This window comes from Ambystoma mexicanum, chromosome 8 (assembly GCF_040938575.1).
Source record: "Ambystoma mexicanum isolate Mex_15411 chromosome 8, UKY_AmexF1_1, whole genome shotgun sequence".
In the NCBI taxonomy this organism is placed as follows: Eukaryota; Metazoa; Chordata; class Amphibia; order Caudata; family Ambystomatidae; genus Ambystoma; species Ambystoma mexicanum.
In genome coordinates this window covers 695677131-695695921 of record NC_090929.1, presented here as the reverse complement: position 1 = coordinate 695695921, position 18791 = coordinate 695677131, and the positions used below count along the sequence as shown (strand labels likewise).

At 43.1% G+C, this 18791-nt stretch overlaps 1 protein-coding gene across 2 annotated transcripts in view; it reads left to right on the top strand.

Annotated features, from left to right (window-relative positions):
• Positions 1 to 18791, top strand: part of PALD1 (phosphatase domain containing paladin 1) — a 1254976-nt gene that overhangs the window by 676892 nt on the left and 559293 nt on the right. For both annotated transcript variants that reach the window (XM_069610500.1, XM_069610501.1), the window contains exons 9-10: positions 5832 to 5928; positions 8710 to 8814. In XM_069610500.1, coding sequence (XP_069466601.1) covers positions 5832 to 5928; positions 8710 to 8814 — 202 coding nt within the window. The remainder of the gene's footprint in view (positions 1 to 5831; positions 5929 to 8709; positions 8815 to 18791) is intronic.

Below are 18791 nucleotides of genomic sequence, written 5' to 3'. Positions count from 1 at the left end.
CTACATTCTGTGGCCTTCAAACCTGCTCCCATTTAGTCATGCTGGAAATGGCTCCCTTATATAGAACATTACTACAAAATATGCAATCCACTCCAACTGTAATGTTGAATATATAATGTGTTGTCTATGGCATATATCAAAAAGGTGGCTAAACCCGCATATATTATGGATAAGTCTGCGAAAAAGCCAAGAGTCTTTAAAGTACAAAGAGGCACCTAGTGAAACAATGAAGAGATATGGTCTGCAGACTACCATACCTCAGTGAAGAGCATTGTTGGGAGATGGTGTTTGTCGTGGATAGGTCTCTCCCTGGTCCCTCTAGGGCTCTCCCACAAAACCATCATAGTGCGGCGTATCTGTGCAAAATGTACAATCCCCTCGTGGTTTACATTTGTTGCCTCACTGTCGTGACTTGGACCAAAGCTTGTGTCCATAATGGAGCATTCACCGGGTCAAAGACACTTCTCTTATTTGGATTGGGAGCATCCAGGTGAGAATACGGGAATACACCTAGGCTGTGAATGTTTGGTTGCACCAGCAAATTTCAAAATAAATGAGGGGCACAGTACCAAACCCTTCATTCCACTCTAGAAATGGTGCAGGACACAATTCTTGCTGTTTTTCCAATGCAGACCCCAAAGTCACATTTAAACTCTCCCTTTCGCGCTATGTAGGGTCTTTGAGGGACAGATTTAAATTCTTTCAAATTTAGGTTTCTGGAAATAAATCCCTTAAAAATGTTATGCAGGATCTTTGAAGGACAGAATTAAATTCTTCAGAATTTAGGTTTCTGGAAATAAATCCCTTAAAAAGGTCCTATCACCTTTTTCCCTGACATCCTTCAAAGACCCTCCCCAATCACTTGTTTAAACCTGTGGCGCCTAATCAATTAGCCTTTAGGGGTTTGAGACCAGTGTTCTTCTTGTAAATTCATCATCATTCTTTAGGTTATACGGATCATAAAGGAAATCCATTAAACATTACATAAAATTACAATTCCTAACATAATCAATGTCAAATACAATACAGTATGAAACAAAAACAGTCCATAAAGCCACCAAAAAATAGAGCACAATTATTCAAAAAGGTTTACATCCAAGCCTACATTCCCTCAAGGGAGCAGATCGTTGTAACATTTCCTTTTTCTCACAGCCCTCTTATGATAAAACAGCAAGACACATAAGTTGAATCAGCAGGCAAAAGATGAAAAGGTGCTAGGGGGCACTGTGCAAACTGTCTTACAACAGGTAAAATTGCTTGTTGCCTGATAAAATAAGCTGGGCAAAGGAGAATAAAATGTAAAATATTCTCCTGTGGAAAGTCACAATATGACCAGCCTGATTCCTCTGGGAAGCCCCTTCAGGTAACAGCGTCCGCCCTCAACATGAGAGAATTAAAGCATGCCTTGGTGATTGCCCAACGGTCTGATCGCTTATGTCCAAAAGTAAGATATTTCTGCATTGAATCTGGGGCGCGGGGGGCTGATAACGGAATGATTTCTACTTGTAAATTCATGCAGGCATATGGCTAAAATGGTTACCAGTCATTTGGTCGAAAACCAAAGGATTGAATGCCATTTGATTGACAGTCAAATGGTCGAAAAAAATGGTCGATTTTATTTTATTTATTTATTTATTTTTTTTTTTAATGGGGGGTTCCCGCCCCAAACCCCCTGTTTTCTTTATTAAAAATATTTTTAACCAACCAAAACTAACAAAAACATATAAATAAATAAAAAAATTCAACCAAATCATTCGACCTTTTATTTTCGACCATTTGACTGGACACCGGCTGAAATATGCAGTTCTAAGTATATCTGGTAGGCTGGGTGCACAATTTGAGGAAAAATGGTTGTCAAGATGGGGCCTCAAAAACCTAAATTACTTAATTCACATATAAGGTTTACATAGGTGTATATATGCTGAAGGTTTATATAATGTAACTGGTAGTACAGGTTTTATAACCTAAACAGCTAAATAATTTGGCAAAGTATTATTGAAAAACCACCAGAAAACTGGGAAGGAATGTGTATTTTTAAAGCAAACAGGTCTGCCAATGTTTATTTGCTGTAGAGGGCTCTGCGTGACAGACCGTTCAACGTGGAAATGGGATGATGATGATGATGATGATGATGATGATGATGATGATGATGATGATGATGATTATTATTATTAGGGCATTTATGGAGCGCAGACCTATATTCGGGAAGCAACGGAGCACTCTACAATCACATGGGGAAGAATAAGGTTGGGGAGCTCAGAAATGCGGGAGTGGGGATCAAACAGGGGAGGAAGGGCAATTGTCAGCAAAGGGTCTTCAAGTAACGAGGGGAGGGAAATGGTGTGATTAGATCACCAAGTCTCGGGTAGGGTGGGGAGTAGGTTGTGTATGAACGTAGGTGTTAGGGAGGAGCCATTCCTTGAAGATGAGGGTTTTGAACTCCTTCCTGAACTGTAGATGCAATGGGGCAAGTCTGATGTTGATGGGGGAGGAGGCTCCAGAGTCTTGGGTCATAGAGAGAGAAGGCCTGTCTTCTGTTTTGTTTCCTTCCTGCACCTTCTGAGTAAAATTCTGCACATTTCCTTACATCTGGTGGATTGTGGGCCTCTGGAGATGCTGAGTGTATCACTGAGGTAGCTTGGGGCTTCAGACCCTTGTGGATGAATCATCAGGATTTGAAGATGATATAGGAATGCAGCAGGAGTCAATGCATTTCGATTAGGGTTGGGTTATGTGGTCCTGCAGAGTCGTGCTTCACATGCAACCCACATCTCAGTGGTGCCAGGGTAGTCACCAGAAGGCCTTCCAAGAGGACATTGACACCATCCAAATGGGAGCACCCCAAGGCTTGGAAAGCAGATCTGAAGTTGTTTTTCTAGGATCAAGAGCTCGATTTTCCTCATGAGAGAAAGTTGGTACCAAGCCGTTTGTGTCTTCCCAGCTATATGCGGTTTGACAGAGAGGTGTCTATTGACGTCAAACCTAATTGACTTGGCGCAGGTACCCATCTGGGGTGTGAAGCCCTTGAGGTGCATAGCAGAGAGACAGGTCTGAATGTCTGAGTATTCAGCGTTGTTGGTCAGCAGTAGGAAATCTTTCTTGGAGGTAATGATTGGACATCCAGCGCGGACATTGTGAGGCAGGCCTTGAGCCTGTGGATGTCATCGATGGATGATATCTTCAGTTAGATATGCGCATCATCTGCGTATCGGCGGATATGAATGTTGTGTGGAGAGAGGAGGGTTCCAAGCAGTTCCATGTAAAGAATAAAGGTTACAGGGGAGAGAATAGATCCTTGTGCACCTCCACGAGGGATAGGTAGAATTGGTGCTCTGGAGGAATCCATTTGTGCAAACTGGTGTCAATGCTCTTTGTAGAAGGCAAAAACAGATGTCCTCATAGCTAGCGTGGCCAGGGTTCTAGGTTTAACAGATGAACAAATTAACTTGAAATCATGGGGTGTCTTCAGATTATCAAATGATCAACTTAGTAATTAATGCTTGCTTATGAGTGGCAAAGCCCGCCAAACCAAATCTATTATCATCAGGAATTCCCAGCACACTAAGTATAGCAAGCCCCCAAAGTTAATATCATTGCACTGCTAATAGAAGAGATATCTCTGTGCATTTCAAGTCACATCAGAGGAAGGAAATAAATAATAGGTTGAGAAAAATTAAACTGCGTTGTCAGAAGGGTTTAAAGTGACACAATTTAGGAAAATGTAGGTGCCCCTCTTCTGAGAATGAACATGGCACAAATAGCCTGTGTTATGGGCTCTTAACCCAGAGGGTCCACAACAACGTTTTAGCTCTCTGTACTGTACCTTTCACAGAGGATAAATATTCATTTGCATATCCCTCTGGTCCCATGTACAAGGGCAGCCCAGCACCAAAATGCTATTGCAAATCTCCTCTGAACAAGAGTACCATCAGCAAATCCAGACACGTCTTTCAGCCTAGTCTGGCTTCGTCAATGAGGTGAAGCTGATCCTCTCAGTGACTAAGAGGTCCACATCTGGATTGACCATATTAATTTAGGATGAAACCGCCAATTTTATAACATTTTCAAAACTCTGTGTGCCCTACCACTGAGAATGAGCCCTTTGTTGCTTGATAACATCAATCAAGAGGACCCATGGTCCAGAGAAGAAAGTAGTGCGAGCTGGAGAGCAGGCGATGGGAAGAGGAGACTTTAAGCCAAAGAGTTGCTGCTTGGAAAGGCTGGAATCTGACCCTTTCTCTACTTATGGCAAAGGCTGCAAGTGGGTTGAGCAAAGCATTGAGTTCTACCAAGAGGAAACTGCCTTACTGGCCCAAGAGGTCGACCTTACCAGAGGGTTGATATTTAATCTGATTACTGCAGTCATGGGAGAAACAGTTTGCTCAGATGAGCGATTCCTGCGTGGACGTTGAGAATATCAGTCTGGAAAGAATACATACAAAAGGGAGAAGACGTGTCAGCTTGTAGGAGTGTATTGTGAGGTATTGATGCTGGGACCTGGATTGTGATACACAGCTAGAGGTTGGGGATATCTAGGCCTGACAAATACCCAAAGCAGGGGGAAAAGGTAATTGGTTATGAGTGTTAAGAAGCCGGCACAATACTATGTCCCTACAAATGAGGTTGCCACGAAGCCAGCAGCGTCTTGCATCTCTAAGAACGGAGGTAGCTAGGTATCTTTAGTTGAGGAATCAAGGGCAAGATTAGTATTGCCATAACTGGGCCCTCGAAGGCTATATTGACCTATCCTGGATTCTTTACCATAGCAATTCTTAATTCTTGTCTAATGCCCCTAGAACTATAGATGTTTAACCCAAACCCTGTGTGTGGCTTGGATCTAAGCAGTGTATTGGTTGCAGAAGCCCATGGCTGTGCAGTAGAACAAAGAAAAGTATCCCTTTTGGCTTGTGAAACCTGACATTTTATAGTTAACACCATCCCGACACTGTTTGTTTTCAGGAAAGAGCATCTGGTTTGTTATGAGAAGACCCTTTATGTAATGGTGTTCCCCCATCCCATGCTGATAGTTAAATTAATATTTTATACTTTTTAATATTTTAAACTTTACATTGTTGGCATGCGTGTTCTTTTGCACCTTCACCACAGCTTTTATTCCAAAATAACTGCAATAATGGCACATTTGCATGTAACCTTGGCTTGCAGAATTGTAAAAGAAATCAAATTTGGGCGTGAAAGGTGGAGTCTCTATTTGCTCAGCTCTGTGGGTTTCTTGACGTCACTAGATTGGCAAACAAAGCGGCAAGATAATGAAGTCACAAGATGAATGGGAGGTGATGGGATGCTGAGGAGGAAGAACAATATTGGTTAAGCAGGGCATTGGTTATCATCTTAGCTCTTAGCAGTAATGACCCCTTTTATCTCCTTAAGTGAATAATTACTGGGTGGTAATCTCAGAGAAACATTATTGGCTATATAGCCTCATCTACCCAAGGGGAAACATTTGATATAAAAGGACACTGATCTTTGTAACAGCTGAAGATTGGAACGACGTATGAATAACAAACATGTGTGATATCTCGACTTTGGAAAAAGTCCTGCTTGAGGTATGTGGCCTCTAATATCGGTCTCAGTTTATGGTGGTGGTGGATATTTCCTTACAGCGGTCCTACACTCCGATCTCTCAACCAGTGGTGTAAGAAGGGCAAATTTGCCGGACGATGCTTCTGAATATGTTGTGGCAATGGGATTAGCACTGCTGGATGGAAAAAGTTGCCCACATATGGACATGTTTTGTATAAAAACTGTTTGCAGGATTAAAAAGAACAGATTTGTTTGTAACTTCATTGTGGTCAATTTTTTGTTTACCACAGAAAGAACAAGATTCATAATTCTGCACCACGGAAACTTTTCCAGGTTGTTCAAAACTTCATCAATATGGTACCAAATGGCCAGAAGATAGTCGAGGAGGTAAGTGCTTGTATCGACGTTACGCCAAACTATATTGATGGTGCAATGACTTGGTAAAGACAAGAAATCTCATCATGCCGGATATGTGTACCACTTCACAGTAGCCATATTTTAGAAATCCCAAGAGAACATTGATTCAAGCCAATGGTGCTTTGACATGTCCAAAATAAAAAATGTCTCGGGTACATGGGCTCAGTCCCTTTGGATATCATTTGCCTGTTCACATAGGTGTGTCTTTGCAGTCCAAGTTAAAATTCTAGGCAACATTCCGTGCATGCAGAAGTGTTATCTTTGCCTTCAAAGGGCAACAAAAAAGCAGATACAGTTCTGTGACAGGTGCTCCTTGATCTACCCTGACTTGTGGGAGCAGGTATGATTGCAAAGAGTTGAAACATATCTGCAGTTGGTTGTTTTTAATAGATAATAGAGCCTAAATATAGGTTCAGTGGCAAATTTGTATTTTTCATCTTAAACTATCCCTGTACATTTTCCAAATATTATTTTCTCTGATTTCTTTTGAAACCTTTTTTTGAGCATGTCATTTATTTTTGTGAGTTTTATTCTCAGTATCAAAGTCAAGTTAGATGCAAATGTTGTTAAGCAGGTAAATAAATAACTGGTAGCATGGGAACTACAGTAATGATACATACTCCTAAGTAAAGCTCACTATTCATTTTTAGGGCATAATATAAAGAAACAAAGACCAAGAGCTAACGTTGCAGGTTATGAATGCGGCCGGTACCTTCTCACGCTTTTTTGTGACTGCTCTCTCACGTCCTCCTTCTCTTGTACATTTCACAATCAAGCACTTGTAGAATTTCCTACGCAACTCAGCACTACATACAGGAGACGATTGCCAATGTGTCAGTACTGTACTTGAGAGTGACATTTATACATATCACTTTTTTTAAATGCTCTTCTCTTCTGCATGCAATCCAGTGAGAAAAATCCCTTTGAAAAATGGCTTCCGTGGCTGGGCTCTGAACTGCAGATATGCTTTGCCACCAATCACAGCCGTCCAAATGCTAAGCATGTGGCTAGCAGACAACCAAAAAAGGCTTCCTCGATTTCTGAATCACAATCCTGCATTACAGTGGTCATTCACCAAGGTTGAGAAACATTTTGGGAATAACAATGGAGTGCAATCTCATGTTAGCAAATAAGATTTGCACCAAAGTGCTTTTTAACAAATTTTCTACACCGTACAGATACTTAAGAAATTGTGAGCTGCATTTTTAGAAAACAGCTCAGTCATTACAATATAAAAGTAGTTGTGAATCGACATAGTCAAGGAATTGACGAATTTGTATATTAAATACATTGGCTTGCGCTGTCCCAAAACAGCAGCTAAAATGTTTATTCCCAGGTGGCCTCCACTGTTCTGTGAGCTAGTTTTCCTTAGGTCTTTGGCAGAGCAACATCGGTTACTACAGAGTGTGATGTGAATGATAGTCCGATGACCACATTGCATTAGAGGACATTTTGTGTCTTGGCCTTCATCACAAATGTTGATGGCAAGTGCTGTATACAAGAGCCTCTGGGGCTCAAAAGCCTATTTTTTTGGGATTCCAATCCCAAAAGCCTGGCTTCTGGGATTGGAGATATTGATAGTGACCCCTGCTTGTATGGGAGCCTATCCAGCAGCTTAGCCAGAACTAACTGATGGCTCATTGATTGACTGAATCCATCCTACGGGGATCATGGTTTATTTATTTCTGTTTTAAGGAATCCTTCGCTGGAGTGCAAGAGGTGTACTTCTCCTCTATGACACATTCTTGTCCATTTCAATAGATTCACAGGTTTCCTAATATTAGTTAACAGGAGTGAATGCAGGTGGGTTTGGCTGGAGAGCTCCTACAAGTCCCTATTTACCTGGCTGCAGATCCCAGTAAATCAGGGGGAAAAGTTACCCCTAGTAAATTATTTGTAGCATTTTCCAATTTTCTTTTCACGGTAGATGGTAGAAGGACAAATCCCTTGTTTTATGTTATCATTTGTTTAGGAAAGTGTGCCAGTGTGGGGAGAGTACAATAGGCCTAGGTTGGGGGGGGAGAGAGGTGAAGGCGAAATACCCTGTGTGTTATATTCTGCTTGCCCCCCATTGCAGGGTATCATGTCTTTGGGTGAGGGCGAGGAGGAGAGTAATGGACCCCACTCGGTGTATTTGTTTTGAAGAAAATCGAGAGTGCGTTGTGTGTGCATATATTTAGTTAAGCGTAACTAGCGCTCGAAGGGGCATCTTGGCGCTGGGCTGAAAGAAAAATGACTGAGCATGCATGGGGTAATGTAGAAATGATACACCAGTAAAAGTGAACAGCGAGCGCAGCGAGGATTGATTAGCAAAACCTGAATTTGGACGGAAACAACTCTTCTTTAACCTTGATCCAAGAAAGCACAAGTGGTCCCCAATGTGTTCCTTGGGTTCAATTTTAGCTCTGGTTGATCTGACTTAATCATGTACTTTAGAATGTGTTGAAAATCACTAAGTGAAAACAGTTGCCATGGTACAGATTGTTTTACACATGTTCTGTTCATTTTTCTCTTTAAAAAAAGTTCCCACTAGGTGACCGACCTATAGGGTGAAAGTTAGTGTAAAAGGAAATGTGACTTAGTTTCCTGATTTAATGGAACGTGCCCATAGCGGATCGTTGTAAGTTGCTTATTTCCCTGTTGATTTCTCAAACTCTCAATACGTAGATGTCGCCAGGAGCGCTGGCCATTAGTAAGTGGACACGGGGAGGATGGCCTTGTTGGATTGACTTGCCATTACTTTTCCTCCAGGTGGACCGTGCCATTGCTTGCTGCTCCGAAATGCATGACATGAAGGAAGCCATCTATGAGTACAAGAGGAAACTGGAGGGCATTGGGGAGGAGTTCCAGATTCAGGTAGGCATGGCTGGCAATGCTTGGCTCTCAGAGCTTGGACATACATTTCCCATGATGTGTGAACTGCCTCGGATCCCAACCCAGCCACAGCCTGTTACAAGTACATACTAGCCTCTGTCTGCACAGAGCCACCCCCCTTTATTGTCTCACAAAAGTGGTGAACAGGTATGGTGCAATGGCAGGATTCTGGCTGTGTTCCCTCGAAAATGTATATTTGGTTGAAGAAAAAAAAATCCCTTTTCAGTTTTTTTAAAATAATAAATGATATGAATGCAGGCTGAGGTCTGCAGGCATGCAGGTATACCCCACCCTTAAATGGCTGAAAGTCACACGGCATTAAGAGTGTTTTCCCTGTCAACAAAGCATCAAGCAGTAGTGAAACTTGTTTTATGTGTGTTTGTTTGATATCTTGAACGTATTTTCAATATAGTGCTTTTTGTCTGAAGTGTGAGCTTTACTTTTTCATCCGCCGCATTGTGACATGCTTTTACTTGTATGTGTTTCCACATGTGATGCATTCATAAAAGACGTAACCATAACACTCCTACGATAAAAGCAACTTAGCATGTGCTCACTAGTGCAATCAGAGTGCATTTTCAGAGCGAGGCAACTCTGCAGTTCGGTAATGCAGAATGGCGGGGGGGCAGCGGGGCTCTCACTCGCTAGAGTGCAGCAAACTGTCATTTCATGAACACTTATGTTTGCGTTGTTATTTATTTTATTCGAAGTGTATGCACCCAGGAGATTCTTTCACTGTTCACACAATAACAATGACACCGATAAACTAAAATGCAAGTCCCTGGCATTACCATTCCTCTTCTGAAGAATCCCTTTATATCCTGTGATCATTGCAGAAGGATTGTGACATGTACTCCCTTCAACATGTGAACATGACTTTATAACAAGTCTTCCCCAACACAATATCAAATCACAGGCTTAAAAAAAACATCAACTCCCTACTCATGAGTACTTTTAAAAAAGCACAGCAAGACTGTGGAAGGCTTGGCGAGCCTTTTCTCAGGCGGGGGAAAAAATTACAAAATCAAGGCAGCCTTGCAACCCCATAAAAATACTTAAAGAAGGGGCCAGAAAAAGAAAATAAATGAAAAACGAAATTAAATCCAAACCTGACTATTTAAAGGAAATGATGGCAACAGCAATGCATAAAATGCAAAAACAAAGTTCTCCAGCATTAGATCTTTCATAGATCCACATGCTGTGAATATTCCCCGTTGTCAGGCTGGGAATCCTCTGTTACTTTTTGATTCCCCTTGCCCTGGGCAAGAAGAACCTACTTTTTTTTAGTCTAACACCCTTGTTATGGGTGTTTTTTGCTCCCTACCAATGGGACCTCGAGTAGCTCTAGACTAGACCCGCCTCTTCCTCCATCCTCAGATTCTAACGGCGTGTTCAGCTGAGGGAGTCCTCTGGTTTCCCACAGTCAGAATTCTAGGTTAAGCTCTTCAAAAACAGCATCATCAAAGAAAGAAATATTTTTCTCCACCCAACACCAGGTACACTCTTCGAGGTGAGGAAGTGTTTCTGGCGATGGAGGGCAAAAGGAGACCCCTTTTTAAGTCCTGTGCCACTTGTGGTCTTCAAAATGTATATGAAGGAGAATGTCGCAGTCTTAGTTCCAAGACACTCAAAGATAGAAATAGAAGGCTTGTCTGCTGGCTCAACAAGGGAAACCACCCTGAATACCCTTCTGATGTCGAGTCGACCAAGAGCATGGCCGAGCCAATTAGGCAAATGACTGCGGTCGAAGAAAGAGCCAGGTCGGAGGAACGGCCAAGATTACAAGCCGTTGTCAGCATCCGAAAGACCGATGAAGTCTTTCAGTCATCGTCCACAGAAGGCCAGTCACCGGGAAGGAAGTCAGCAGTAGAAAGCGGGAAATCAGCATAAGGACGAAAGCACAAACATAAATGAAGGTCAGTGTGAGAGGGCGTGGCCCTGTCGATGGAGAAGAGGCACAAAGATCTCCCAGGACACAGGGTCGGAGGTGCAAGTACCTTGGCGTCGGCCACTCAGAAACCACATAAGCCCGCTTCGATGGAGGCCGTCAAAGCATGGTAGCCGTGCAAGCACTTCCACGACCACAACACAGAAAAGGAGAATCAAAAGTCACGTAAAGTCGTCCCCTCGATGTCCACAGCGACAAAGCACCTGAGCCTCCCACGATGCTGCATAGAACTGCCTTGTCCACAACATCCCACAAGTCCAGCTCGTGCACGGCTACGTCTCACAAAACCAGCTCGCAAGTGCATTTTTAAATGGTGTTAGCACTAGGGCAATAATCTATTGTTCCATGCATTTTTGCACCCGGTCAAAGTTTGCCCTACTAGTAATATGGAATGGTATCAGAACTAGGGCAAACTGTGCACTGGTGCAAACAGGCAATGAAAGTTTTTTTTAAAAAGTGCGCTCAGGTACATTTTGCCCTAGTGCTAATCCCGTGCAAAATTGCACCTTACTGGCGCAACGTTTCTGTAATGTAGTCTCTCGTGCATTTGCATCCCTGCTTTAGATTTTAACATTATTCTGAACCTTTGCATGGCAATATATCAAAAAAACTGTTCACTACACTGTGCAAACTGGCATAGCCACATGTTATGCTTGTGCACATTCAGCATTCTACAAGACGTTCGTATTTGTGAGAGAATATTTACTCTTTAAAACATTTGTGTCTCTACAGTGTCAATGACTCTGTGAGCAACAGCTGATCAGGGTGGCTACTGAGTTTTTTTCCTGAGCACTTTCCAGGGTCAATGGACACTGCTTGTCGCTCTGTTATACAACTGGGGCCTCATTGGTGCCTAGCATGCAGTAAAGCGGATTACTGCTTTCGTATACATTTCCTACTCTAGTGAGTGTGTGACTCGCCTACCATCTGCTGGCCATTATGGGGAACGGTACCAAAGCTTATTTGAAGTTAGGCCAAAGATTCCTTTATTCGCCTTCCACTGAGGCCTCCATGGAGCCCGACATGCGGGACGGCTTATTACCGCTTTTATGCCAATCACGGAGCAGGACATTTCGGCATGGCCGGTTTAGCGCGAGACGATTTGGCGCGGCCGGTTCGGAGCAGGAGCCGGTTCGTCGAGGCAGCCAGCGCCGAACTGGCCGCACATAAATGTCCTGCTCTGGCACTGTCACTACGAATTCTTCATACAGGCACCACAGCCACGCAGACTACACAGCCGGGCCCGCGAAGGTGGGGGCTGTGCTGCTCGGAGCAGTTTGCTCCGAGCAGCACAGCCCCCACCCTCGTGAGTCCAGCAGATCTAATCTGCCCTTTGCAAGGGAAGTGCACACAGAGTAGATTACGATTACGCTTTGTGCTCAGTGCTCGCACAGGGCATTGCTTTTAATGCAAAATTCTGGGTTCCTATGCCTTTATTTTAAAATGAAACCGCTCTAGAACAGTTTCATTTTAAAATAGTGTGGGATGAAGTTGAAACTTGCACTTTCAGTGCACTGCACTGAACGTTTCCCTAAACAACAGGCGATGTGCACTGGTGTGCGGCGCGCCAAAACATCCCAGCGCCGAAACATCCCGTCGCCGAACTGGCCGTGGCGAATCGGCCTGCGCCGAACCAGCAGCGCCGAAATGGGGTGTACCGTGCCAATCACCCCACTGCCTTGGCAGAATGGTGCTCGACCACCCTCTAGAGGCCACTATGGGGAATTGTACTGAAGTTTATTTTATGTATTTAATACACATTTAGCACAAGCTTTGTATATACAACATTTAAAACATACAATTCAACATTATCTAGTTAAAATCCAACATTTCATATACAACATGGTATATTTCATCTGTAAAAACATTTTTCTTATATTGCCAAGATCTTAAAAGAGTAAAAGAAGGTTTTAAATACATTGTCAATATTGCCAATTTTTAGGTCACTATCTTATTAATTTCAGTGAATTTCCAATAAAAATTTACAATATAAAATATCAAATTAAAATCAGAACCTTTGAGAAATACAGGCCAAACCTCTGAGAGGTCCTCTGTGCAAATAGCATTATTATACTGTTTTAAGTATTTCCAAACGAAGCTGAGCAAGGCTTTCACAATTTAGGATCAGATGTTCAATACTCTCAAGGGTGCCAATTCCGCATAGCCTACAGTACCGTTTGCTACCCAGTATCCCAATCTGAGAACCCTGGGTCAATAATGCGAGGCTTACATTAAATCTGAGCCTAATGTATTGCCTTGCAATAGCACTTTTAGGGTACGCTGTTAGGTATAGAGGATTGATGTCTTTCTTCATAATATAGTCACAAAATATAGCGTGGTCTTTTGTCGCGAACAAATTAGTCAAGTGCTGTTCTTTGCTGTGTTCATAAAGTTTGTTTTATGTGACTCTTTATGATACATATGCCACAACATCCCTCTTGCCATTTCATACAAGTGCATAATAGTTTGCCAAATGTACCCAGTTTAAGGTAGCTATCGAGTCTACAGAAGCTGTCTATAAAATTCCATATCATGGTCTCTCTACTTATCTTCAGAATTTTGTCACAGAAACAAATAATTCTTTGAGTTACATCATAGGGTATTCCAGATAGCTCTAGTTCTCAATATAGTAACTCAACTGGCAGGGAGGGGGGTAGTCCAAACAGTTTACGAAACGCGCCTGCCTCGTATCTTCTCAACATGGCAGTGTGCTTCCCTCCCCATATCTCTATTCCATAGAATAAAATGGATCGCACGTTCGTGCAGTATAACAGGACCGTCTGAAACGACATACCGCCTTGTGTGTAGACAAAACGGTTTATGACATAAAGAACTTGACTGCATTTGCGTTTGGTCAAATTCCAGCGTGTCTCCCATTTTAAGTTACTCTGGAGATGTAGTCCTAGATATTTATAAGTATCAACCTTCTCTAGTTTCTCTCCATTCAACATACAAGAGTGAGAGCGCCCTTTATGTTGTTTTTGTACAAATGCCATGGTCTTACTCTTTCCTATGTTTACTACCAGGCCATTTCTTTCTGTATATGAGCCAAGAGCTTTTACAAGACACAGAAGACCCTTAGGAGTATGGTCGACTAAGACCAAGTCGTCAGCATAGGCTAACCAACTTAGAGCGTAGCGACCAGCCTTCACTGGACATAGAATGGATGAGAGAAATTCCAGACCCATGTCAGACAAATATAGATTTAAAAGGGTTGCTGCGACTACACACCCTTGTTTAACCCCACCTCAGTTATGGATAGGTGCTGTCAAGCGACCTTCACCATCTAATCGAATTCTAATTGATGTGTCTGTGTATAGGAGCATTAACATCTTCAGCAAAACAGCAGGTATGTCTAAGTCCACACGTTTTTTCTATAATCGCCCTCTTAGTATCATATCGAATGTTGTGAAAAGTCTATGAATGCTGCGTAGCCATTAGCATTTCTTCTGTCCTAAGTGTATTCAATTGAGGATGTCAGTATCAACAAATTGTATGTTGTGTTGGAATGTTTAATGAACCCCATTTGATTTGGAGGTAGGATCTTATGTGTATCGATTCAGTTATTCAATTCAATTAATAACACTTTCACCAATATTTTTGATGGAACATCAATCATTGCCAACATACAGTAATTTACTGCAAGGTTCATAGGCCCTTTTTTATGAACAGGCAAAATGTTTGACTTTCGCTCCAGGACGGTGTCATGATGCCAGAGCTGCCGATGTGGTTGAATAGCAAATGGAGTCCTCTGGCCCATACTTCGGGATTTTGCTCAGTTAGCGTTGTATTAATTCTCAATTATTTTGCGGCTCTTCATCAGGGGAGTTCTACCCTCCTCTCCCACCTTCTTCCTCATGGGTGCATTTTTAGATGTTTTATGCCCGAGAGCACTGGCTTCAAACTTCCAGGGGTAAGCCCAGGGTCATGGTGCCAGTTCCTGGACAATTCTGCCTGGCTCATAGCTTTTTTTTTTTAACCCCAAATGCATATTTGTCGTACTTTCTCTGGAATGACTGAAAACGATGTTCATATAACATGCTAATACTTGCCCATAGTGCTCAGGATTTGTGTAGCAGCCACATTCTAATTCTCGTGATGAAAAACAGTGAATATACACGAGACTGGGCATTAGGAATAAGTAAATGCAGTATATGCCCAAAGGTGCCTACGGCTGGCACACCTCTTGGCAGAAACCCTGTGCAGGGCATGAGTGTTTAAAGGATGGCAAGACAATCTGCTTTTGCAACACTGAATACACTATGAAACCATCAACAAGCAAATATCTTGAACACATGAATAGCGCAAGTCTTGCACGATGCCCACACTATTGATTCAAGCTGTCTAAATTCGAAATGTCAATGATGGCAGGATCAATAAATACAAGATTCCTATTTAGTTATGGCTCTTCATTCAAAGTTTATTTAATGACGATTGGCCATTCCATGAAAATTAGTGGCCATTTGTTTCGCACCATTCTAGCAAGGCTAGTTCAAAACAATATTAATCATCCAGCATGGTTATTGGTAAGTGCCAGCTTTATTGCCTTATTCATGAGTTACTGATGATTTTACCAAATCTTGGTGACGCGCCATTCCTCAGCCTTCCTAACAGGCAAGATCCTACCTATGCTATTAGTGACTGATCTCAATGGCACATTAGAACGACACCCACTAACCATGTGAAACAGACCAAACATCACTCACTTCAAGGTCTTGTCTCTCACCATGTTTCAGTTTCTTGGTGATCTTTGTCTGGCCAGTGGCTGGGCCAGAAGGGTACATCCTTCTCCCTTTTGAACACTTTCTAGTAAAAAATCTATCCAGCCAAAGCATGTTAACAACATTATACAGTGATGCCATCCACTACATTTATGTTGTGGCCTTTCAGTTCAGCTCTGCTGTGTCGACATTTCTCCGGTGTATGTGTGTATGGATTGTAAGGGTCGGGGTTGGGTGTGGTGTGATGTATGAGCAGGGAGGAAGGGAGGTATGAGGGGGACTCCCATTAAAAGAAATAAAAATAAGAAGCCGTCATAGCAGAGTTGAGCTAAAAGACGACAAAATAAATGTGGTGAATGGAATCCTGTTGAACCGTCACCAAGGCTACATTGCACCGTGCTACAAGACTGATCTCTCCCTTCATGCTCTAATCAATAGCTGACTCATTTGTCTTCTATGGTTACATGTCTTTATAACAAATCATTTAGTAACTAATGACTATATAACGAAAAAACCAAATTTGTATCCCCCGTTTCTCACAGCTAAAAACCCACCCCAACAGTTTCCCCACAAGATTTACCACACCCCCACATAAATGTTCGGAATTTTTTCGTTATATAATTTGCTTTATAAAGTCATTCTTTATTACATTTTCGTTATAAAGACTGTATACCATCTTCTACACATAGAACATTCTAGAAAGTCGATGCCACAGTAAGAGCATAAATGGAGCATCTCACACTTGGGTAATAATGGCAAGCTCCATCTTCTGGGCGGCCACAGCAAATCAAGTGTAGATCCAATCATTTGCATGCAGCCCTTTAGGCAGTGGCTACGGGGTACCCCAACCCCATTATTATGTCATGGACCATACGGTTAGGCCAGTTGGGCAGGCTGAAGATATATGAAACTGGCACATCATGGTCGCACAGCAAAAGTACTCTTCACAGATGCCAAGACCTCAGGCAGCATCTGTAGTGTCCCTCACATGAGAATGCCAGAACCCCGGCAAACTCGGAGATGTCGTAGCTACGCTGTGTCAATCAGGATCCAGAATTCCCCTCCCCCCACAGGAAGCAGGCAGCAGGGATCTGGTCAAGGTGAGCTTTGTTCCAAGTTGCCAATGTGACCTGAGCCGCCAGGATTTTTTGTTGTTCCCAAGAAGCCCGGGATGCAGTAATTTTCCTCCATTTGGGTGTAAGGTTTTAATGAAATATTGCAACATGTTAGTTGTAGTCAAGGAGCAGAAGTTTGTTCTTGAGATCCTCTTCCAATCATACACTAGATGCTATGTGGGCTCAGCCAATCGTATTGAAGAGAACACTGGTTGAATTCACCAATACAAGTATGGGCTCTATATCCTCTTCTTGTTCTGCATTTCCCCCTCACATTTCCCTCATTCAATCTGCCCTTTGAGGACGAAAGTGCTCCTGTCTTATGGCAGGTGAGGTAGGCCACTTTTTGCTCTGGTGGTGGCCTTTTAACCTTACCGCCTTGTCCATTCTCCACGACGTTGCACCCTTTCATTGTTGTATCGCTTTCGATGTCCTGGCTTCAGTGTGGACTCTTCCATTTATTTGGAGAGGTTTGCTATGCTGTCTGTCAATCGGCACGTACCCAGCTCCTATTTGGTGCTAATGGCAATAAAGCTGTCGGCCATTCTCATCGAAAATGACCCTCTGTCCTCGTTTAAGCACTCTTAGCTGGGGCCTGTCAGCAGCTCCTGGTGTAGTGGCCTGAGTAACTAAGATGACCCTCTGGTCAAAGGGTGCGCATAGTTCTTGGCCCTCTGCGGCTTCAGGACTGGAGCAGATAAAGCAATTGAAACAATGAAACTTTGCCCATCCAAGTGTTTTCTCTTTGCTTAATTCTAGTATTGGGGCATAGTCAAGTGTTCCAGGTCCATCTGAAGATGTTTCAGGGCTGGTGGGGCCCTATTTCAACATGATGATTGGGCTCCCTCTTGCCTTTCTAATTCTAATAAATGCAAAGAAATGCTGCAATGTGTTATGATAATGTGTTATTTATATATCGCCTTAATCCAAAGCGCTTTACAGAGCACATATTTACATACAATATCACCCAACCGAAATTGGCACTCATTTATCGACCTCGGAAGGATGAAAGGCTGAGTTGGCCTTGCTGGGATTCGAACCTGCGACCTGCAGATCACGCTCAGATCGCAGCAGCGAGCACTCAACCCGCTGAGATATCTTACCGGTTATCACCAGACATGCGTCCAGCAGGAGCTAGAACACTAGATGCGTACTAGATCAGCGATTACTCACTCTTTGGTAACCGGATGCTAATGTTGGAAAACTGAAACAAAAAGGAAACAAGGTCCTAAGAACGTTGCTGCAGACTGCAAGAGGGAGGTGACGGCCTGCGGGGACCCCAGCAAATATAGCCTGTAATGTGCACACTGCGCTCGTTTAATGGCCCACTTTGACTTAACAGTGACTTTCTTGGTGTTAGCAGAACCTTCTCCACCTTCCGATTGTTAAGATGAAGCCAGTTAGAGTTCATCCAGAGATATCCTTGGTCTCAGGCAGAGGGGGGGGCGGGTGCAGCAGGGAGGGGGTAGATCAGGGACAACAAGCTCACCTTGGAAGCAAGACGACACAGAGCAACACAGGTTCAATCCCTGGGTCCGCGCTTAGAAACCGCTCGGTATTACGTGCGTTATAAATACAATTGCAATTACAGACTTTTTGAATGTGTGGTGAAACGTATTTCATTTTTCATTGTAAAATGAAGAGGTATGTTGTAACTTCGAAAAACAACCATTCCGCAATGGTTGAAATGGTTGTAAAAGGTAGTAGAGCTATTAACAGCAAAAAATAAAAGTAGTGGTTCTGCGTTCCAGATAGCTCCTGCTCACTTCGACCACTGTGCGGCAGCACGCTCATGCCAAGTCATTGTTGCATCAGGGCTGTGCTGCCTCATGTGTAATTGCTGGTGTTGAGGCTGCCCCAGAAATGGGAACAGGTGCTTGATTCCCTATGTTGGCCCAACATTCTGACTGGTTGCAGCCCCTTTACAATTGCTTTGCCATAGACCCGGCCCATTCTGCCTTCCTGAAAACACAGCATTGACTTCCTTCCAAGTCACTCAGTGTCATGGGACGGAGGTGATCCAGGAGCGGGAGTGCACAGGAAGCCGAGTGCTTAGATGGCCCTGGCACCTTTCCCTGCTGAAGACGTAAACAGGATAGAGTTCATGTAAACCCTGTCAGAGAATCACGCCAAACGCTCCGGGAAGAGTGTCACTATGAGGGGACTGGGCCCTGT